Source organism: Euprymna scolopes, chromosome 27 (assembly GCF_053919585.1).
Source record: "Euprymna scolopes isolate OS-2025 chromosome 27, ASM5391958v1, whole genome shotgun sequence".
Classification (NCBI taxonomy): Eukaryota; Metazoa; Mollusca; class Cephalopoda; order Sepiida; family Sepiolidae; genus Euprymna; species Euprymna scolopes.
The window spans coordinates 78,551,137-78,576,882 of record NC_136508.1 but is presented as its reverse complement, the minus strand read 5'-3'; the positions used below and the strand labels follow the sequence as shown (position 1 = coordinate 78,576,882).

Genomic DNA, 25,746 nt, shown 5'->3' with positions numbered 1-25,746 from the left:
TAAACTCATTTTTCCCCTCCAACTTTAACCTTAATAGGATTAAAAATCATGACATTGCATGCAACAGTGGCGACGGGAATTTGAAAAAAGACTTACGCGGGATAAAATCCACTATTAAAACACAACAATGGTGTTGTGTCTGCACAAATAATTAACAAGAACACGGAAAGTAAAGGTATACAATAATATATTAGGCAGAAAAGTTATATACATATTTACATGTCTTCAGATATTCCATGTTGAAGATATTCCAGCAGGTGGCGTGTTGCATGTCTTACTGGAGGCAACATAGGCGTCTTGCTTATTTAGTGGTCTTTGCCGAACTCCCCCCCCCGGTATTGATGATTGATACCTTTATATATCTCACTCACCCACCTATGTTAATTAGTGGGCGTCTCCACAACAATTATAATGAAAACTTATTTGAAAATACATCATTTGAAATCAAAATTAAAAATTCTGCAAGAACTTTTTTTCTCAACCTATTATTATCATTGTTGTTATTATTATTATTATTATTATTATTATTATTATTATTGTTGTTGTTGCTGTTATTATTATTATTGGACTATTTTATTGCATTCACTTATGTGATTTGCCATTTCATCCCCTCTGTCGAGAGAGTCTATCTACACTTACTGTTTCCCTGCATTCTGTCCATTTTTGTTTTTATAGTTTGTTCTAATGGCGTTGTTTTGTACAGTTGTCAGCAGCAGTTAGTTTCAAGTGTTCTCTTTGTAGCCATTTTCACGTGTGTTCATGAATTACTTACAGTTTTCTTTTTCTTGTCTTATTATTGGGTTGGCAAAAACGTTTGTTCATTTTTTAATGTTATCTTTCTAGCCTACTAAAAGTCGTTTTATATTGCTATTCTTCAACTCCTGTATTTGGTGTAGTCGGTATGTTGACGTCAGTGGAATTCCTACATTTTTGCTTTTCTCTTAGGTCTTGGAATGAAAGATCCAGCAGACATTTTGATGCATTTTTACTACAAAGAAGGAAGAAATGCCAGAGAAACCTGCATAAAGATATTCCATCCGTATGGTGTGATTGCTGTTAGAGAGCAAATGTGCTAGAAATAATTTGATCGATTCTGCAAAGAAAATTTTTCAATTAAAAATGCTCTTCGCTCTGGCCAAGATGATCAACAGTGACCAAGTGAAAGCTGTAGATGAACAAGATTACCATTTGACAAGTAGACAAATTGCAAACATTGTCACGATTTTCAAATCGAGCATGAAAAACGAATTGTTATTTTTATATTTTGGCAGCAAGTCATTATTATAGCACGTCTGATTGAACACAAAAGCGTTATTCTTTTTTCCAATTTTTCTGGATATCTATTCCATTCGCCGAGCAGTCTTTTTTATTTCAGTTAGCATATAGTATAAAAAACCACCCAAAAGTTGTTGTTCAGCCACTTCTCAAGCACTTGTTATCGGTGCATCTGATCGTCATCAGGAGTGATTGTCGTTGTTATCGGGGTTTTTTTTTCTTTTTCTTTGAGGCTTGGTGTATTTATAGTTTTTTTTTTATATAAAGATGTGTGCTAGATGGTTAGGGTCTAATCATTTTTATTTTTAATTTCGATTTTCTTATTTATAGTTTATTTATTTAGTTTCTTGTTAGTTATTAAATACTGTTAGTATATTTGTCCCGGTGTTAAATGAGATCCGGCTAAAAAAGGGACTGTAGTTTTTTGATAAGTATGGCTTCTAGTGTTTTTGGGCGCCATTTTATACAACATGCCAGCTGAAATAAAAACGACCGTTCGGCAAATGGAAAAGATATCCAGAAAAATCGGAAAAAAAGAATAACTCTGTCGTGTTCAATCAGACGTACTCTGTTATTTTTCTAGACTTTATGTTTGAGTTCCTCCTCCTTCCTAAAAGCTGAAGATCTTTTTTTTCACCAACCCAATATTTCCAGTTTTGTTGCACTTTGTATTATTATTTTGGTATTACTTTTTACAGTCGTAAACTTTCATTCTGTAGTTTGGGTCATCTATAGAGATGGCATATTTTAGCTCGTATATGAATTGTCTCCATTCATCCCATCAAAAAAAGAGGTATGTAATTACTGATGATGGTATTATGCCTGCAGAACCGATACTCACTCCCCTCTATAAAAGGGAAGAGGTAACACATGGGAGGATGGAATAATGATGAATGAACATATACTACACTGTCTCTTTCAATGGAAAAGATAATACCTAAAACCTACATGTAGATTCCATGAACAAAGCTTCTTTTTTAGAACTGCACACTTGTGAAACTCTGTTCCGTTTTCCTGCTTTCGAATTGACTACAATATGATCGTCTTCAAGTCCAATGTGAACAAGTTCTTGATGAGCTATCACTTTAAGTAATCCAATTCATCAGATTTCCACTACTAACAATTACTATACTTTCCCATTGACTATTGTACACTCTTTTATATTAACCCTTATCCTCAAGTGACTTCCAGGCCTTGATAAGTTGTGACTCCTTTGTAAAAAACAAAAACAGCTAGGATGGTGATTTCATGCCAACAAGACAGATACTATGATACCGTCCCCTCCAAACATGCATGCAAAAAGGGAGGTAATTCTTGAGACAATTGTTGATGTATGCTACTCCTTCTAAAGGAGAACGTATTTACCTGGGAGAATGGTATCGTAACAAAAGAACAGATGCTACACTATTCTGCCCTGAATTAAGCGTTGAAAGACAGTAAGTTAGTCTGTAAACTGAATTGAGCATTAAAAATGATAGTACAATAGTACAATTAACAGAAGTAATAATATCTTTTTAGTCTGTACAAATCTCCATTAGTAATAGATAGGTAGTAGTAGTAGTAGTAGTAGTAGTAGTAGTAGTAGTAGTAGTCACTAGGAGTATTCACACAGGTCATCATCAGAGATTACTCACTGATAATAATCGATGGTGTTCCTTGGAGTCTGGTTGACAAGTCTCCCCAGATTTCCAGTCCTCTCCACCTCTTTCGATAGCTAATGCAAAAACCTCCCTCTTCACACTCATCCAGTGGAGGTCTGGCTAGTGTTTTCTCTTCCTGGTCTTTTCATCCTTTTTGGCCCTTCACAATTATTTTGTGTGGTATTAGCCGATGCTGATGCCTATTATTATTCATTCACTAGAAGTTTTCACACAAGGCATCATCAAAGAATTCTCTGTTGTTGTTGTTGTCGCCATCATCATCGCCACCATCATTATTATCTTACTGTTAAATATCTTCTTAATTCAACCCTTTAAAAATACACAGAACATACACAGGGTGGCCCACTTAAAAGTAGCCCAGAAAATGTAGTAGAGAGAGGGAACATTCTTTTATTATTTAAATTACTTGTAATGTTATGAACGATGCTGGAAGTGCTCCCCATTTACATCTACGCATTTCTGGGCACGTTTAACGACGTTTGTAAATACTGCCTGTTAATGTTCTCTGGTGATTCTCCTGATAGCGTTGGTAATGTTCTGCTTTAGTTGGTCTAGATTGTTAGGATTATTTGCATAAAGAATTTTTAAAGTCCCCCAAAGATAAAAATCACATGATGACAAGTCCTGAAGTCGTGTCAGTGATCTGCGAGACGTGTGGCATGTAGCACTATCTTGTTGGAAAAAGAATTGCATTTTGTCTTATGGTGTCAGTTGGTCATTAAGAGTAAGATTAGAGAGATCGGGCTACTTTTAAGTGGGTCATCCTGTACATTGTTGATATAGTATCATATGGGCAAATCGATTCAAGTTAAATACTTCATGTTTTATTTCACAATAATGTCCTCTTAATTCCATTTATAACCATTATTTATAAATTCATCGACTACAATTGCAACTTTTAAGTTTTAACGGGACTTACAAGCAGATGCACGACCATGAATAATATGTGAACTACACACGGCCAGTATTAATCATAATGATGCATACTCTTTCTTTGGTTAATCTATAAAACATGGCGTTTAATTGTCTGACAGGAAAAGGCGTGGTTTATCAAGGAGTCTTTACTGACTAAGCATTACCTACTTTGGAGGGGATTGTAATATCTGTGGTCATTATACCACCCTCACAGGGGTTACATTCTTCTTTAAAGGTAGAGTAATGTAGTACCTGTTCTGTTGTCATAGTACGAATCTCCTTAGCATTATTTCCTCCTTTAATTGGAGAGGGAAGGGTAGAGGTTTTACCGTTGTCATGAGACCATCTTCCCAGAGATGACGTAATTTTTTGTATTTCACATTAGGAAACTCAGTGTTTATATTATAGATACTAGCAAACATATGCGACCGGAAGTAGTATTATTGTTAGTAATAATAATAATGAGAATTACATCACACCACTAAGTAGTAGTCTACACACACAGGTGAACCTACTAATATAATCTATTATAATAAAGTTGTATTCCTGTCTGTTTGTTTATCCACAGTTTGATTAATATATACAAACTAGCGGGGGTGCATGGCGTTGGTCGAGTGTGGTGAGGTGGGGGGGGGGAAATTAAAACAAAATTGAAAATAAAGAATAAGCGAACGTAATAACCTTGTTTAAATATTATAACTTCTTTTTAAATCGGAAAAAAACAGCGAAGGTGATGCAAAGTAAAAAATAAGCGAACGATAATAAAACTTCTTAAAAAAATCGGAAAAACAAAAACAAAAAAAAACAGCAAACGTGATGGAAAAATGAAAAAAAAAAACGAACGAAAAAAATGGCATAAATAACTCTGTTTCAATATTTAAACTTAAAAAAAAAATATATATATATATATCTGATTTCTAGGCTTGAACATGAAATCTTAAGATAACGACGCTGCTACTATAACGACTGGTCTATGACCACGTGAATGAAATTAGGTCGTTTTTTTTATATTTAAACTAATTCAAGAAAGAACTTTTTGGCCATGCATGTTTGGCTAAATTGTCATGAAGGAACAATTTTTTGCTATCATTCCCTGTGGAAACGTGCCTAGCTGAGGGTGAAGGAATTAATGTTTTTAGCCAATTTTTCGATATTTGTCGTCCGAAGTGTCGATCTTTAAATACTGATCTCGTGAAAATTTGTTGCCTCTGTCGAAAGATTTGCGAGACATACAAACATACATACATACATTTAAAAAGACAGATGAGATTTATATTATAGATTAATTTTCATAGTTAAAACATACTTTTAAACGCTTGCATACCAGCATGATTTCTATATAAACTATTTAATCAAATCTACATTCAAGGAATAATCTCATTTGCATATTACATTAAACAAAATCTATTTTAATAATTAGCTCTATGTTATTAATTGTTGGTCATAATAGAATTGTTTGTATTGTTCTACTTAGAAATGTTATTTAGAGTTGATTTATTTAATTCATTTTTAATTTAATTTATAGTTAATTTATTTGATTTTCAATTACTATTAACCTACACTAGTTGCCTTTAAAAACAGAAGTTTATTTATTTAAACCATAAGAACTATTTCCGGTTTAATTTTCATAGATGAAAATTGATGTATTTTATGTTTTCATATATCCAAACATGTGATCCACTTTCAGGAAAATCATAAGTTGTGATATTCGGTATATCTTAAATAGTATGTGACTAAACTTTCTGCCCACCAATTTTTTTCAACCTAGAAACGCCGGGTATATACAGCTAGTTATACAAATAAAGATAACATACTACAGAAATGAAATCTTTTTTACGAAGGTGTCACCACTTATCAAGGCCCAAAGGCTACTCGAGGATAAAGGTTAAATAAGTGTTAGATTGACAGTGAGACAACACCATGATGGTTGATGATGGTGGTGATTGGATTGGATTTAATTTTTTTGGAGTGGATGACTCAACAAGAACTTTTTTACATTGTACTTGAAAACAACCATGCTGTAATCAGTTGGGAAGCAGCTCCGTGGTAGTGTATTCCAGGGGGGGGCAGTTCTTAGGAAAAAACTTTGCTCATGGAAGCTTCGTTTAGTTTTAGGTAAAGAGGAAAAGGGAAACTATTGCCAATGATTGTAGCTAGACGAGTTTTGAATTATTTGGATTACTTGTTTTCATCTAGAGTGTTATTTTACAACGTTTTTATTGGTGTAACCTCCAACCTTCATCCGGTGTGTCTTGTTGAACTCAGAAATATTTTTGCTGAACTCAGGAATTTTTCTGTCAAACTTGGGAATCTGCATGGAATTTTGAACGGAACTCTTTTAGTTAATCCATGAGAGTAGCATGGTTTGGTTCTGCCTGCCATAACTGGGTAGAAGTCTTGAGTAATCCACAGGGACTCGTGGCTTAACGGATAAAGTACTGGGTAAAATTCAGTTCTAATTGAAACTCATCTGGAAGTTGAAGATTCAACCCCCATTGCGGACGATATGAAGAATAAAATTGTGAATTATTTAAGTTATGGCTGATAAAATGAGAGCATGCTACTGCCGTAAATTAAATAAAGGGTTTTGTAAGAAATTCTATGAATATTCCCGAGTTCGACAAAATACAGCTGAAAAAGACCGGAAGTTACATCGGCTGAAACGTTGTGAGAATAACACTAAAGATAAGATCAGTAGTCTGACTAATCCAAATGAAATATAAATTATCGATCTTCATCTCAAAAATTCAGAAAGATAGACGAGTTTTAATGGATAATGGATCTTTTACGGGATGTTGGGGCGGGGGGCATATATTGAAGCTCGTTGCAAAGAATGGTTACAAAAGTATACTGATTCAGTTCAAATGTAAAAAAATTCTGGCCATCAGAATGTTGAATAATCCAGATCCCTGGAAGTGACATCAAATAAAAGTCAGTCACAAGTCTGAATGCAGAGGCCCGGGAGATGATGTCATAGGGGGTCAAATTGTGGGACGTACAATCTCTGGAGATTGGGTCAGCAAGATTGACCCACATTTCAAGACAATGCATGTTGGAATGTTAATAAAAAAGACGGCAGACAACAACGAGACGAGCAAGAAGCGACACATTCTTCTCCGCACCATCCCCGCCACGCAAGCCATCACACTTGCCAAAACTGTCATTCGAAAACCCGAAAAGGTTATTTTGAATAAACAAAATATTTTTATCACCGGCTATGTGTTTTTATTATTGCCAACAAGTGTATAAATCGAGAAACGACAAAAGGTTGACTTTTAGAAATTAAATAGACTGACAATACATTTGAGGATCAGCTGCAACAAATATATAACAAGCAGATCTGGTGGAACTAAAGCGCAGACACAAAAGGTTGTTAATAACAAAAACAATCTCTCATGCTATTCTTTTACAGCAACGACAACTGGAAATTTCCTCTAAAGACTCAATTATATCTATCAACTATATAAAAGGTACTTTGTCTGCGTGTGAGAGAGAGAGAGACAGAGAGAGAGAGAGACAGAAAGACAGAGATAGAGACAAAGAGAGAGACAGACAAACAGACAGAGACAGAGAGAGAGACAGAATGACAGACAGACGGACAGAGAGAGAAACAGAGACAGAGAGAGAGAGAGAGACTGACAGACAGGGAGACAGAGAGAAACAGAGACAGAGAGAGAGACAGACAGACAGACAGACACACAGACAGACAGACAGACAGGCAGACAGACAGAGACAGAGAGAGAGACAAACAGACAGAGACAGAGACAGACAGACATACAGGGAGACAAAGACAGACAGACAGACAGAGAAAGAGAGACAGAGAGAGAGAAAGAGAGACAGAGAGACAGACAGAGAGGGAGAGTTCAAGCAATGTGCCTTGTTTGGGGTGAAAATGTAATAAAAAAAATAATAATAATAATAAAAATAATAATAATAATATAAGATCTCTGCATTTTAAACATAATTTCCAGATCCTATACAATTTCATAATTTTTACAGAAACATTGTGGTTCAGCAGTAAATATTTACTGCAGTTATTTATTTTTATTTTTAAGTCACCTAGTGTGGCCAGAGTCACCCCAGCTTACAGTAAGACCACTGATGCAAAAGGTAAGATTTATAGGGGAAAACTTAGGCAGAGAGTTTCAGAGTAAGATGTGTGTTCAAATTACGTTTAAAATTCTGCATGTTAGTACGGTCGAGGAAACAGGAAGATGGAAAGGAATTCCAAAGGGAAAAAAGCTACCAGAGTAAAACGTCTTCCAACATCTTAGGACTTCTATAGTGAAGAGATGGGATTTTGCTGCTAGTCAGGTGGGTCAGGGGTATTACAGCATATCAAGACTTTTAGGGGTTACTTAATGCTGAAGCATAATGCTTCAGTGTAAATATGTTCATTGTAAAAGATTTATTGAACAGACATTGTTAGATTACCCATATCTTTACATATGGTACTAAAGCATTTAATAATGCAATGTATATTCGATGTGCTTAGAATCTGGTATATGTTATTCCACAATCCATGTCGGTATCCATTAGGCCCCGGTTGCACCTGATAGGATTTAGATTGAATAATCAGGGACTTTCTTTTTAAACTTTTACTTCCTTTAAAAATGAAAAAATGCGGAGAAAAAAATATTCAAAATTTTCAGCTGTCATTCTTCATTATTTGCGATAGATTTCTGTGACTTGCAAAATCTTTGGAATTCAGCGTTCTCCAACGTTTTCATCAATTCATTCAACGCATAAATCTAAAAGTAAAAAAAATATATCTATGTATATATATATTATAAAAAAACGTTTTCTGAGCATATCTAAATAAATAAATATAAATTTTTTTTCATTTATCCTAATGATTTATCTAACTATTATAATATAAAATTCAATAGGTCTTGCTTGAGATTTGAAACCGTTCATCCGGTTTACGTGTTCTGGTTTGAAAAATTCTGTAAATGCATAAATAAATAAAAACAAGTCATGAAAGCTTTTTTTTTATTGTGTTTAAAATATGCAAATGAAAACAAAACTGTAAATGCCTTCTTTTTTTTTTTTTTCACCAGCATTTTACAAATTTTATTTGTATTTTTCATTGCAAGTTGGAATCGTTTTCAAACAAAAACAAAACAAATATGTTTAGGATTTAAACTACTTTATAGTCTTTTATATATTCTGTCATTGACAGTTTAAAGACGCTAAAATTACTCATATATATATATATATATATATATATATATATATATATATATATATATATATATATATATATATATATATAAATATATATATATATATATAAATATATATATATATATAAATATATATATATATAAAATTTATATGTATATATAATTTATATATATATATATATAATTTATATATATATATAATGTATATATATATATAATGTATATATATATAATGTATATATATGTATATATATATAATGTATATATATATATAATGTATATATATATAATGTATATATATAATGTATATATATATAATGTATATATATAATGTATATATATATATAATATATATATATAATGTATATATATATAATGTATATATATAATGTATATATATATATATATATATATATAATGTATATATATATAAAATAAAATAAAAATTACAATTAAATTTACCAAAATGATCCAAGATGGTAAAATTAAAGTATATTATAAATATTAAAGAATTAATATTTATAAAGTTATCTCAGCCAGATGTAAAAGCTCGATAAAACCAAATAGGAAATAGAGCTTATAATACGAACAAACAGTTAATAAAACATGTTAGAAAACACTTTGAAATGAGTTAAAAACATATTTAATCTGAAAAAGAAACACTAGATAAATGGATATATATATATATATATATATATATATATATATATATATATATATATATATATATATATATATATAAATAAAACTCAGATCAGCTTGCCCAGTTATTGAGACAGTGTTAATAAAAAGAAACTATTTAACCATCAATTCATAATAACATCTAGCTTTTTTATAAATGGAATATAACAAAAAATCGTAAGTAACTGTTACCAAAAGCAATAGAAGTGACATCTCATAGTTAACCGGTTGATTAAAAAAAAAAACAAAGAAATTAAAATCATTTAACCGATAAATCCTATTTCAGATCCCTTTAATTTTAAAAGTGAATTTCTCACTGCAATTGTAACCAAACGCAATAGCAATTACTTTTCTACGTATTTGCTTTAGTTTTTTTATGATTTAAACTATTTTTAAGTCTTTTTTATTGCATTAGATTTCGTAGGTGGAAGTTTGTAAACATTAAAATTACTTGCAGATGTTTATTAATACTTTGGAGCTTATGCAAACAACAGACTTTTTAGCTTGTTAAAAACGGGCAAGTGGTAAATGCTTTATGCCATATTAATAGAGTAATGTGATATTTGTGGTGAGTAATCCGTATTATTTTCTAACTGTGCATAGAGTGGATACCATAATACTTAGTTCGCTGCATTATTATAACAAAAAAAACAATAAAACATTCATCAATTAATAATTTTTCATTATTTATATGAAATCGAGTGAAGATAATCACACACACACACACACACACACACACACACACTGGGGGTATAATAAGGCTTAATGTTGAAATGACTAAAAGAAATCTATCTATATTTTTCCCATTTTAATATATTTTCGTAGGAATGTTTTTGTTATGTAACACACACACACACACACACACACATATATTCTTAATCCATTTACGTAATTGTTAAAAATATTTTATTTCCGGCACGAGTATCTCGCAATATGCATTTCAAATAAACGAAATTTTCGATTTGCTTTTTTTTTTGGGGGGGGGCTTTATCGATTTGCTTTTTTTTTTTTTAGGGGGAAACCTTTTTGTTTTTAAAAGTGTGTGCTTTGAATTCAAACATGTATTTTCCAAGCCAGTGACAATATGGTCAATTAGTTGCTTAGTCTGCAGATAATCAGCTGTTATGTTTAAAGAATAATAAAAACAAACAAATTAAATTTTTTTCAGTTTTTTCGTAAGTGATTTTTTTTTTTTTTTTTTGTTTGAATACTTAAAAAACAATAAAAGCCAAACATTTTTCTGTCTACACGGAATTATTTTTCCAGCTAAAAACTTATTAAGATTACCAAATTATTTTATTTGGTGAGAGTTTGTTTTTTATGTTTAGAAGTTTCTAGGGGCAAATAACTCTAAAAAAAAGTTTTTAAAAAAGTTGATGTTGGAAATAATAATTCCAAATAAATTAAATTAAATATATCATCAATATAATTGTTGTTTAAAGTTTATTAAATAACAATTTTAAATAGAACACTTAAAACAATTCTCTCGTTAAAAACAGTAACTAAGATACCACTATTTAGTAAAATCGATTTTTCTTAATGTAATATGCAAATGAGATGATCCCTTAATTGTATATTTTGCAAGAATCATACTATATCTATATATCTACAAAAGTGAAAGTGTCTGTCTGTGTACATTTCCCTATGTAATAACTGTCAATTTTCAGTCTACAAACTCGAAATTTGATATGCAGGGTATTGAGATTTGGAAAAATCTTTGTAATCCGTTTTCAGACAGAAATTTGGCTGTTAAGGAGTCGAAGTTCAATGATTTGACCTCTGAGAACTCTACTAAACTCCTCTGCCAATTTTGGGTCTAAACACTTGAAATTTTAGATATAGGTTCCTTGGACATGGATCTAACTTAATTTGTTTATTTACCAATATATAAATGTATATATGTTTGCATGTCTGCTTAAAACTTTCGACAGAGGCAACGGATTTTTACAAGATCAGTATCATTTTGAAGTTCGACCTTTCAGACGACGAATTGCTTTTTTCGCCGATATTTTCGAAAATCATTCTCTCCTTTCAATTGTCTAGCCTTAATTTAAACCTATGTCACTTCTGGTTTGACGGTGGTGGTAACAGCAAAGACGTCAGGGTTTTTTTCCCTGTTCTTTTCTTCCTTCGCAGTACGGGTTTGAGCCTGCCTTCCTACTACCACTTTTTTTTTTTTTTTTGCTCAACGTACACCTCCAAACACGCTGGGAAACGCTGGGCACCCATGCTTGTATAGAAACCGTTTTGTATATATTAATCAAATTGTGAACAAACAAACAGACAGGAATAAGAATTTATATATATAGATTAGTTAATTACAGTAAATAGATAATTCTAAGATATATTTTGGATACATAAGTGTGTCAGCGACATCTGCAATTTTTCAAGAAGAGGTAACTTAAATCATGATGATATTGAATATGCAGCAAAATCTTCAACCTCGGTAGTTATAATTCTTGTTGACATATTTCGTTTATAGTCAATATTATTTGCTCTTTTTGACTTCCAGTTTCTGCTCCACATATGGGAGGATGGTGACAAGCAAGATATGCTTCCTACTTGTAACGTGATAGTTATATTTTAACATGGACCTGACGTTGTGTATGAAAATCTCGCAAAGAAACAAAGGTAAGAAATTTGACGCAAGTTTGCTTTTTTTTTAATTGAAAGTAAAGGCATTTATTACAGCAACAATATGGTCAATTAGTTGCTTAGTCTGCAGATAATCAGCTGTTATGTATGTAATTCGTTTCTCTGTATACGGCCCTCCGGAAATCTCATATATAAAAGGCTAAATGTCTGCCTGTCTGTCTCCATATTTTCAAACAATCTTCTCTGAAACTAAAAGTCGCAAAGCGGTGCTAGGGACCTCAAATGATTGGATTTTTTAACAAACCATTCTTTTATGGTCTTCAGCCGGTTAAAATAGTTTTTAAGGGGCCAAACTTGAAAAAAAAAAATCGTTATACATTTCGTACATTCATCTTAGTTTATCTTTAATTTTTAATTTTTAATCAGTGCATATGCATGTCACGTTGGTACAGTGGTAACATCACCAGCTTTGAATGCTACAGTTTTGCTTTCAGTTTCGATTCTAGCTGATGGCACCTAAATACTTTTTATTTTTACTTTTGAAATCATGATAATATATATAAAATTTGGACAAATTAAAATATCATATTTAAACGTATTTTACGCCCGGGCAAAGTTGGGCACCCATCCCTAGTCTTGTTAAAAGATTAGATTGCATGTTGTTTATAAGTTCCTTTTGTACCGCTACATGGTAAAAAAAGATTGCTGTGTCTTTTGTGTTTTTCTCCTCCCACATCGGCACATGCTTTTTTTCCACTCCTTTTTCTTTTCCTTGTCTTTTTTTAATCCCATTGTGACGTCATGCCTGTGCCACGGCTTGGTCATTTGCATACATGTCGGTGGCTTTGTTACATTCTGATTAACGATTATCTTGTTCATAGATAACGTGAAATCCCTAAGCTTTCACAATGATAAGAATGGCTTTCTTCTCTGCTTGTCTATGTCTAATTATCCAGTCAAATGGACAGCAGAAAACGGAAGTCAAAAAGAGCAGACAATCTTGCCTATAATCCCTATTTCTCGTCCACAATTTTTTTAAATTATCAATGTGTCATTTACATATGGAAAGAAACAACTGTATTTTCTACTTGCCTCTAGTCGTTGTTGAACTTTCTTCTTTTCATCTTGGATCTTTAAAAGCTTTTTCTCTGTCCTATGTTTTTCTTTGTCAGCTCGGAGTTGCAGTAAAATTGGATCTTGGTACACAATTGGCTTTAGAGTATTCCTCTGTGTTTATACAATTAGAAAATGACATTAGTTGAGCTTTTGTGTTGTAGTGGTGCAGCCTTTATATAACAATATAGTATAAGTACTATATATATATATATATATATATATATATATATATATATAATCGGAATCGGGAATCGGAAATCGGAAAAATCAGAAGATTTGAGGGTATCGGAATTGGAAAAATTGTTGCCTATTTTCCGATGCCAAAACGATTCTTTTAATTGTCTTTTTTTATTTGATTTTGTTTAAAACAAAACCTTCCATTGCTGGTAATAATAATAAAATAATAAATATTTATTGATTTTAAAATACTCGTAAAGCTAAAATCGATAGATCATCCTCCACAAGTGTATTTTGATGTTTAAGAAAATATCTGTATATTTAACATGTGTTTTTTACGAAAATCGGGGAAAATTAACAAGCTTATAGTTAAATAATTAGAGATTTATAAAGAATCGGAATCGGGAATTTAGCATGAAATCGGTAATTGTATCAGAATCGGGAAAAATATTAGAATCGTCTCATGACTAGTTTATATATATATATATATATATATATATATATATATATATATATATATATATATATATATATAGATACATAGATATATATATAGATATATATATATATAGAGAGAGAGAGAGACAGACAGACAGACAGACAGATAGACAGACAGACAGAGAGATATGGTATATATATATATATATATATATATATATATATATATATATATATATATATATTGTATTGGTAGTAATTATTTGTTTGTTCAAAACAAAATATATAAATGTGTCACCCAAAAGAGTGCTCAATAGACAGAGCCAAAATAAGTGAATTTAGTTTACAAACAAATGGCTACACATCTCGCAGAGATGTCCTTGGCCTGACGAAGCGATTCCCTTACTGGGTTTTCGCTGAAACATGTATGCTTATGTGTAGCCATTTGTTTGTAAACTAAATTCACTTATATATATATATATATATATATATATATATATATATATATATATATATATATATATATATATATATATATATATATATGGGGGAGTTAAAGGAAGAGAATAAGATCAATTCTTTAAGAGGAGAATTATCGGGATAATGCAAAGCTCATCAAATTGATTTGGAGCTTATATAGAAATCAATAAAGAAAGAAAATGACAATATAAAAATGTGTAGTAATATATATAGATTTATTCATTTATTCAATATGGGTATACATCAATTTGGGTGTAGGGTAAATGGGGACTCTTTATATCATAAATGTATATTTAAATAAATATAAATTTACTTTTAAATTTATGGTATTTCGAAGTCTTGCAAAAAAAACATTTTATTTAAAAAAAAAATAAAATTCAAGCATTCAGTTGGATATTTGTTTTCGTTTGATTCCTACGTCCATTTATTTGTAAAATGATATGTGAAATTTGTCATCATCATCATTATCTACAGCAGAAGTGTGTGTCTTATAAACAAACATTTTATTTATAAAAATTTAAAAAAAAAAAAGTCCAGGCGTTTTAGTACTGATCTGTTGGATTTTGTTTTCATCTGATTCCTATGTCCATTCCTTTGTAAAGTTGCACAAACTCAACAACGAATGACTGTCTCTTCTACAAATTGTTTGTTTTGAATTGTTTTTCTTTCTTTTATTCATGTCAAACTCATTGAATTGTACCCATCACCCTCATCCTGATCATTGAGGATATATGACTTTTGGAACGCTCCTTCATATGTATTTTACATGTATGTGTATGTGTACATGTGTGTATGCATATGTAAGTACATGCTTATATGTGTGCCTCTATGTGTGTATGTTTGCATGTGTGTGTACATGCGTATGTATGTTTGCATGCATTCTGTGTGTATGCATCTATGTGTGCATGCATGTGTTTATTTCCAAGTGTATGTGGGGTGGAGAGGGTTCCCGTAAGCCGTGGTGAAGGCCTCTAGGAAAAAAAAGTAAAAAAACCGTAAAGGGGGAGACCAGTATCCGCATTAAGCTGGTCTGCAGTTTAAATTCTTGCTGGATATCTTGCTCTTGTTTGTTGCTGGATCTCAAAATTTTGAACCAAGAGAGAGATTTAGCTGTCGTACAAAGCTAAAACTATGGAACATTATCTTTGTATAAATACTCTCTCAGGCATTTGTCTAAAAAATAGTCCTGTGGCAATGGAAAAGTTGTGACGAGTGTAGGCTTGAAATGCTGGAAACATGTAATAATTGATCTGCCATCATTATATGTATCTGTGTGTGTATGTATGTATGTATGTATGTATGTATGTATGTATGTATGTATGTATGTATGTATGTATATGTGTATGTATGTTTATATATGTGTATTTATATTATGTATATCTATGTGTATATGTATGTATATATGTATGTGTATATATATGTTTATGTGTGTTTGTATGTATATATGTATATATATATGTTTGTGTGTGTATGTATGTATATGTATGTGTATATATGTATATGTGTATAAATGCATATATATGTATGTATATGTAGTTAAATGTATGTGTATGTATATGTGCATGTATTTGTATGTGTTTGTATTTGTATATGTGTGTATATATGTGTATGTATGCATGTGTGTATGTATATGTATGCATGTGTATTATGTATTGTGTGTGTATATATATATGTATATATGTGTGTATGTGTTTATGTGTATATATGTATATGTGCATGTATCATGTATTTATATATATATATATATATGTATGTATGTATACCAATGACCATCTTCAATGTCATGTCTGCTTGAGCGTGTGAATTCGCCGGTAGGACTAAAAAAAAAGCATTTTTGGGCTCTTGGCTTTAAGTATCTGAGGGAGTGGCACTCGTCTGACAAGACGTTACAATCATTTTATATATATATATATATATAGTATTTTTATACCTACAGGCACTAATGTTTCATGTTTTCACATTCATCAGTGCAGGAAGTTACAGCGCCTACTGGTTGGGAGATTTGAACCCAGCCAAAAAGTCATGTTTGATTCCATTTGTTAAGACGTTATCTCTAGGCCAGTAACAATTGCCACAAGAATTGAGGGAAATTTAACAAATATAAATGCACAAGAATTAAGGGAAATTTAACACCTATGAATGCCAAATGTGGGCACAACAGTAAACAGTCAAAGGGTTCAACCGAGCAGTAATTGTGAATATTGCATAACGTTAGTTGACTATTTTTTTGCTTCTTTTTCCCTGACAATGCTCAACTTTAATACTGCTAAAAGGGTTTATATATATATATATATATATATATATATATATATATATATATATATACTAGCAGGGGTGCCCGGCGTTGCTCGGGTGTTTGGAGGTGTATGCTGTGCAAAAAAAGCAAAAAAACAAAAAAAATGGTTAATTTTTTAAAACTTTGACCCCTATTATGACCCCTTAAAATTTATAGTTTCGGGCTCAAATCACTTTATTAAGTTAGATCCAGGTTCAAGGAACCTATATCTAAAATTTCAAGTGTCTAGACCCAAAATTGTCGGAGGAGTTTGGTAGAGTTCTTAAAGGTCAAATCGTTGAAATCTGACCCCTTAACAGCCAAATTTCTGGCTGACACCCGTCACATCGATTTTCCCAAATCTCAGTACCCAGTATTTCAAATTTCGAGTCTATAGACTAAAAATTGACAGAGTTATTGCGTAGGGAAATGTACACAGACAGACAGACACACAGACAGACAGACAGACAGACAGACAGACACGTTCACTTTTATATATATATATATATATATATAAAGTTTTGTTAAAATGCACACTTTTGCAAATATTTTCTACTCTTTGTGTATACCAATCCTTTTTTAAATTGACATACAATCATCGCCGTCAACATCAAAATTGTTCTCTTCATTTTTTTTTTGTTACTTATTATTATTATTGGCTCACACAAGTCAACAAACGATCTGATTGGAAACCTGTGGTATTCCCTGGAAGCTGAGTGACAACAAGTCTCCCCAGGCGTCCAGCTCTCTCCACCTCCTTCGATAGCATTTGCAAATGAATTTGCATCATCGCAACAGCCGCTTACCATTGATTTCTCGCTGGTAGTGGCCATTGGTTTATACTGGAATTTGAGTGGCACTCAGCCTCTCCAAGGTCCCAGTTCTCTTTGCGCTTGTCCAGCCGAGGTATTATTATTATTATTATTATTATTATTATTATTATTATTATTATTATTATTATTTATCCACCTTTTTTTGTTCTAAGCAGTTTAATAATGAACAAATTGCAATTTTGTTTGAACAAAACACCAAAATCGATAACAAAAAAAGAAAAAAAATGGCCTCAATCCATCATCATGTTTTTTAAAGGTTGATAGAAATAGAATGACAATTCAAAATCATTCAAGGTGATCATCCAATGTGAACACATACTCTTGTTCAATAAGTAACCAAACTTAGTTCATTCCAACAATCAATTTAGTACTCCCATATACTGACAATCATTCAATCGCATTAATCCTGTTGTAAGAAGTGTATACCACATAATGAAGTTCCAGTGGCGAGCATATTATTCTGAGTTCAGTATTGAAAACAGTGTTGTAGAAGTGTATACCACATAATGAAGCACATTATTCTGCGTTTGATACTGAAAACAATGTTATTGGAGAAAAACATACCATATCATGAAGTGGTGAGCATATTGTTTCGGGTTCAGTATTTAAAACAGTGTTGTTGGGAAAATATCTATCATATGATAAAGATCTAGTGGAAAAAACATATTGTATTGAATACCGTGTAACCAGATAAAAGTATACTACATAGTAAAGTTCCAGTGACAAGCATGATTTTTCCATCAACAGAGATAATTCTTACCTCTTCTTCTTTCCTTTTTTTTTATTTCTTTAACTGGAAACAGTTAAATATACATGTTATATACGCATGTCATAATCACGTTGACACACTGGTTCTTGTTAGATCAGTAAACCTTTTTCATGAAAATCGCTCGAGACAAGACATAAACCCACTTGATGTAAAGAGGTAAAAAAATATTACTTCAAGGTTGAAAACTAGCTAACGATTAGTATTTATTTTATTATCCTTCTCTTTATAGTTGTTGTTGTTGTTTCACTCCGTTTCGGCCAACTCATCATTTGGCCTTCTTCAAGTGATTAAAAAAAATGAAAATTAAAAAATAAAAAAAATAATATCTAACGATCAGTGTTAGATAGATAGATTTCGACTCAGAAAACAGCAATTCTTTTCCCTTTGTAAGAAACGTTGCTCATGGAAGACTAAAGGACAAAATAAGGGAAAAAAAAGATATATTAATCGTTATTTTCATGGCAAGTGCTCGTTTGAGCTCCAATCTATGGCCCCTCATCGCCAAACATTCACGAGAAACGCTCGTTTGGCTGTAAACACTATCAATAATTTCCCCCACTCTTTATCTGTGCCTAAACCTAAACATAGATTCCATGAACATAGCTTCTTTCTTAGAACTGCACACCTGTGGAACTCTCTTCCGTTTACCTGCTTTCCATCTGACTACAATATGGCCATCTTCAAGTCCAATGTAAACAAGTTCTTGATGAGCCGTTCCCCTTAAGTAATCCAATTTACCAAATTTACATTTCTAACGATTACTATGATATTGTCCTTTTGATCAATGTATGCTCTTTAACCCTTATCCTCGAGTGGCCTCTGGGCCTTGATAAGTGGTGATTCCTTTGTAAAAAAAAAAAAAAAAAAAATAAGGGAAGCAAGAGTTGTGAGATTGAAGAAAGTAAATCCAATGTTGACTTTCTATTCTCCTAAAGCAATGTTGAACTTATTCAGTACCAATGGGTGACCATTTGTGAATATTAGGTGCTCTATGTAGGAGGTATAAACCAATTGTCTCATTTAATGGGCCATTGGACCATCAATACTTCTACTTAAAAAGTGGATTATGTACTGTGAACACTCAATTACACTGTAAAGCAAGTCATGCACAGGTACCTTTCAGAGTTTCCAGTTTCTTTTTTTTTTTTTTTTTTCTGTGTGTTCTGTCCTTGGCAGAAACTTGAAAAATCTCCAAAGAGTGGTCACGCTCAAAACCGAGTAGATAGCCACCGTGTAGGAGGATGTTGTACGCCTCCTTGCAAGAACTGCAAAAACCTAACATCATTATGTTGTCTGACTGGGATATACATGCAACTGGGGACTGCTTGTGAATTTGATGTTCCCAAGAATTTTCCTCCTTTGGAGGAAACCGCTTCAACTCACCTAGGTTAAATGCCGCTTCATTCATAAATGCACAAGATTATCTCACTTTTCTTCTTTTATTTTTTTTCTCCTTTTTTTTTCTATCTCTACTCTTCATTATTCAAGAATCCTTTACATGAGAAATATCATCATTGATTTATTTTGCCACTTATCAAGGCCCTAAGGCCACTTGAGGATAAAGATTAATTAATGTAAGGTGATAGTGTAGTAATCGTTAATGGTGTAAGTTGAGTAGAATTTGATTATTTAAGGAGACAATTAAACAAGAACTTGTTTACATTGGACTTTAAGGCTACCATACTGTAGTCAGCTGGGAAGCAGGCCAGCAGAGTAATGTTCCACAGATGGGAAGTTCTAGGAAAGAAGCTTTGTTCATGGAATCTGCGTTTAGATTTAGGCACAGAATAAAGAGTGGGGGAAATTGTTGATAGTGGTTGTAGCTTGTTGAGTATTTACTTACCTTATGAAATACCTTAAGCTTTTTCTCGTTTGGTTTCATTGTTTGGTGTGTTTTTGCTTCAGTAGTGCGTTCCCGTACAGGTTTCACAGTTGACTGCAAAATATGAAATAGAAACGTTTCGTTTTTCGTCATGTGCATCTTACCAATCGATGTTCTTACAATTTCAGCATGAGACACTCTTTTAGCAGACACAAATAAAATAAAAGATTTATTTTCTCTCATGAATCAATCCCCCCCCCCCCACTGAGTGATTCGGCCTCACACTCAGCTTGGAGAGCGCATTGATTCATCTGTTCTCTGAGGAACTTTTTTTAGCTCGTTTGAGAATCACAATCAGCCAACAGGGAGAACCCGACAAGCATTTTCACTCAAGATAACTGTTTACCAATCTCGGACTACACAAAGAACTGCTGCCTAAATAACATACCCAAACAACTTTCTATTCGTTTTTATTCTCATTTTTTTTTTTTTTACTTGGGAATCACCACTTATCAAGGCCCTAAGGCCACTTCAGGAAAAGGATTAATGAATGTAATATGGTAGTGTAGTCATCATTAATGGTGTAAGTTGAGTACAATCTGATTATTTAAAGGGACGGTTAAACAAGAATTTGTTTACATTAGATTTGAATGCTACCATACTATAGTTGGCCGGGAAGCAGGCGAATGGAACAATATTCCACAGGCGGGCAGTTCTAGGAAAGAAGCTTTGTTCATGAAATCTGCATTTAGATTTAGCCATAGACAAAGTGTGGGGGAAATTGTTGATAGTTTTTGTAGCTAGTCGAGTATTTTTTTTGTTTTGTTTTTAAAAGAAGATTGGTGATTTGGTGATTTATCCTGTTCTTTATATTCGATTATCAATTATTTTATTGGGGAGGGGGGACTAACAAGCAATCATCTAACGCTTGTTTTCACAGAATCAAATGCATGAAATCTTTTATTTAATGAAATCTTTTATTTAATGATGGTTAAAAAGGGAGAAATAATAAACCGAGTCTAGAATGCAGGAATCCTTCAAAATATTTTAAACAGGCGTAACAATATATATATATATATATATATATATATATATATATATATATATATATATATATATACTGCGTGTCAAATTATTAACGAGATAACATTTTTTTACGAATTTCAGAAACTTACCAGTAGTTTCGTATCAAAAGCTTCGGAAACGTTGGCAATGCTGAGCTGCGCGTACTGTGAAATTTTTGTACTGTTCCATGCAATGTAAACAACTTGCCATCGTAATTGCTGAATCCATGGTATTTAAGGTGTGTCAAATTATTAACAAGGCAGTTTGTTTCATCAATAAAATGGGTCGTAAAGGTGGTTTGAGTAGTTTTGAAAACAGTACTATTACAGAACAGCTAGCAAAAGGTAAAACTACCCCTGCAATATTGAAAATGATAGGAAGGTACCATCAAACTGTGAAGAAATTTGTCAAGGACCCTACAAAGGTACGTAAGAGAGCTGATAAAGGTAAATCTAGAGTTGTTTCATGCCGTTCTCTACTCCAAATTAAATGTGAAGTTGTTAAGAACCCTGGACAGACAAGTTGAGAAGTCTTTGACTAAGCTGGATTGAAGAATGTCTTAAAAAGTACTCAATGTCACCTTCTGAAAGAAATGGCAAAGTCTGTTAAGCCTGTGACAAAGCTTCCATTAAAGCAACATCAGATACAAAACCGATTGAAATGGGCAGAGGACAACATGAAAACAGATTTTTCCAAATTATTCTTCACGGATGAAGTGTGTGTCACTCTTGATAGCCCAGATGGCTGGAGCAAGGGATGGGTTCTAGATGGACGACATCATCATCAGCGTTTAAGGTGCCAACAAGGTGGTGGTGGGATAATGGTTTGAGCTGGGATTATCGGAGGTACTTTATTTGGCCCATGGAGAGTCCCAGAAAGCGTAAAAATGACGTCAACTGCTTACATAGCTTTTCTGAAGGAGCACTTTGGACCATGGCTGAAGAAACAAAGAAAACAGCATAGCGCCAGAAAATAGAAAAAAGTAACGTTCAAGAGAACCATTATTTTTATGCAGGATAATGCTCCCTCACATGCAGCAAAAGAAGCAAAGAGTATTTGCTACAACTGGGGTTCTCTGGGCTACGGAAGATGGAGTGGCCTGCAAATTCACCAGATTTGAACCTAGTTGAGAACCTTTGGAGTATCATGAAGCGATGCCTCTGGCAAGTGGACGCCAATTTAAGAGCAAACATGAGTTGTGGAATGCTTTCCAAGAGGTATCACAAGGAATAACTGTTGACGAAATCGCAAATTTGACTAAAATAAGCGATGCAATCTTCCAACACGACAATACCTCATGCCATACGTCAAATGGGTTTGTTGGAGAAAAAAGGGATTAAAGTGATGAAGTGGCCCCTTTAATCCCCAGTCCTAAATCCCATTGAAACTTTGTGGTCCCATCTAGGAAAAAAAGTGAAAATGCACAAATGTTTATCCAAAAAAAAATTAGAGGCCAAACTTTATAAAGAGTGGCAGAAAATAGATCCTACTACATTCAACAATTTAATCAATAATATGCAAAAATCAATAAAAGCTATTATAAAGGTATATTGTTATGCCTGTTTAAAATATTTTGAAGGATTCAATTTGATAATATCACATTTCTGCATTCTAGACTAGTGATGGCCAACTTTCCAATCAAATTCCTCATTGAGAATCAATGGGAATTTTCTCTTTAGATTTTTGTATTAGGTGGATCTATCAGATTGTATGATACGCCTTTTCTGTTCATAATGGGCAAATACTAATTGTTGTTGGAATAGATTTTTTAATGTTTACTCCACAATTCTTAACATTGAAATATATAAGTTTGAATCATAATTTCGATTTTTCATTAGTCCTCCATAATTTTGACCATGGCTGTATATAAATAAGGCTGTATATAAATAAATAAATAAATAAATACATATATATATATATATATATATATATATATATATATATATATATATATATATATATATATATATATAAGAACAAATAATTAATAAAACATGTTAAAAACCCTTTAAGTAGAGTTAAAAACATATTTAATTTTCAAAAAGGAAACACAAATTAAGTGGATTGTCCTTAATCCATGGCGTTTCAAAAGAAATCCTTTCCTTCTCATCAGAGGGTAAGAATTAGCAAAATGCGGAATCGGAATTTGCTTGCAAAGTATTTAGTGAAATTTATATATATATTCTCCTCCTCCTCTTCCTTCCTTTTCCATTCCCCTTTTCCTCGTGTATGCTCATACTTTCACTACACCGATGAAGACTGAAGGATCGGTCGAAAATTATGTACTTATAAAAAAAGTTTTTTTAATATTTTTTAATAATATTATTTTGTATTCCTGCACGTCACCAATTGAAAACGAATAAAGAAAAGTTATAAGCTTTTATACTTTTCATATTCTTTTTTATACATTTTCATTCATATATATATATATATATATATATATATATATATATATATATATATATATAGATAGATAGATAGATAGATAGATAGATAGATATAGATATATTAAATTGTAATTCAATGAATTTCAAAAAACTCTTATTGAAATGAATTTCATATCAAAGAATTTTTATTATTCTAAGCAAGACAAAGAATGCTTTAGAAAATTAATCTCCTTAACCTATAAGGTTTCGATGCCTACCATCTCATCAGAGGAGAGAAAATATTAGCAAATACTTATAAAGGTATGCACCCTATTTGCTAAAGTCAGTGAGACATGGAAAGTCAAAGTCAAAATAATAAATTTATCAGAAGTCCTGTAGCAGGAGGATTTGCAGAAAAAGGATGAGAAAGTTTTTTTTAGATCTAGCTTGCTTGGTAAAATCCATGTTATACGTTCTTTACATTCGTTCGGTAATAAGGTCCAAGTTATATATTGGGTAATCCGCATAGCTGTGTAGATATCCGAATCGGGCAAGTGCTTGTATAAATTTGTTTGTGGGTCCAGCGATAATAGTTCAAAGTCTGGTGGAATCCTTTTTCTTTAGAAGTCTATATTATTTTTAGTGAGGTGAGGTGTTATTATAGAGTATATATATATATATATATATATATATATATATATATATATATATATATATATATATATAAATAAAAGGAAAAAGTAGTTTGCTTGAAGCATTGTTGATAAATAAATTATTAGAAGACAGCAATATGGGTTATTGGTGTGAGAAATGAACAAAATAGACTAACAGTTGGCAATATTTGTATATTTTTGTTCATTTTCTACACTACTTCAAAGTCTGGTGGAATCCTTTTTCTTTAGAAATCTATATTATTTTTAGTGAGGTGAGGTGTTAATATAGAGTATATATATATATATATATATATATATATATATATATATATATATATATATATATATATATAAATAAAAGGAAAAAGTAGTTTGCTTGAAGCATTGTTGATAAATAAAATATTAGAAGACAGCAATATGGGTTATTGGTGTGAGAAATGAACAAAATAGACTAACAGTTGGCAATATTTGTCTATTTTTGTTCATTTTCTACACTACTTCTCACACCGTTAACCCACATTGCTATAGATTTCTAATACAGTTATATTTTTTATAATTATAAATAATCTTTATATTTTTTAAAGTTCAATTCACAATTTTTGAAAACACATATTCTTTTATTTTCTCATAAGAGTATATGTTACAAGTCTGTTTCATTAGCCATTCGCAACAAACAGTAAAAATATATTATCACTTTATTTTTGAATCTAGCAAACTCTTCAGATAATGGAGAAAAAATATATTCAAACACAATCTTTACATGTCACAAACAATCAAAATCATACCTCAGATGTCGAAGGTGTAATTTTTGTTGTTGATCAGGTCTCCATCTTTTTATTTATTTATTTATTTATTTATTTATTTTTCCCTTCACTAAGTACGTTCATAATTATAATTATTCCTTTTATTTACTAGCTGTACCCGGCCACGCGTTGCTGTGGCTCAGTTTGTTAAAATGGAACACATGTGAAAGTAGAGAAAAGTGTGATTCTTTTTTTCAAGAGAATGTACAAATTATTTTTTTTTTTTTAACAGATGTTAAGAAAATAAACAGAAAAATACTTCCATCATTAATTATGCCAAAAAATAAATAAAATGTTGATTTAGTGTTTCAATATGCTTATAAATTACGATAAAACTTGCTGAGTATGCACTGTTTTACGGTTGTTGTAAAAATGGAACGGAAACTTAAATTTCGCTTCATTTTAATCTTTCTTAATTTCTTAATTTTTTAATTGTCCCCCCCCCCAAACGAATATAAGCAAAACAGTAACATTCAACAATTGTACTTTATGGGTGTTTGTATTACTGTACACATAGATTCGAAAAAGTTGTCCAAAAAAAACAAATATATAACAAATAAATGTTATCAAAGCCAAGATAAGTTACTTTTCTGCCAAACTGGATATATATATTTTTCGTGTTTTTATTCAATGTAA

General features: G+C 31.8%; 1 protein-coding gene across 1 annotated transcript in view; it reads right to left on the bottom strand.

Annotated features, from left to right (window-relative positions):
- Positions 1–8,434: 8,434 nt before the first annotated feature.
- LOC145248931 (uncharacterized) overlaps positions 8,435–25,746 on the bottom strand; it is a 43,725-nt gene continuing 26,413 nt past the window's right edge. Inside the window, exons 5-7 of the mRNA XM_080110723.1 lie at positions 20,245–20,337; positions 13,406–13,540; positions 8,435–8,602 (exon numbers count right to left, since the gene is read on the bottom strand). Of these exons, the coding sequence (XP_079966849.1) occupies positions 8,507–8,602; positions 13,406–13,540; positions 20,245–20,337 (324 nt within the window). The 3' untranslated portion in view covers positions 8,435–8,506. The remainder of the gene's footprint in view (positions 8,603–13,405; positions 13,541–20,244; positions 20,338–25,746) is intronic.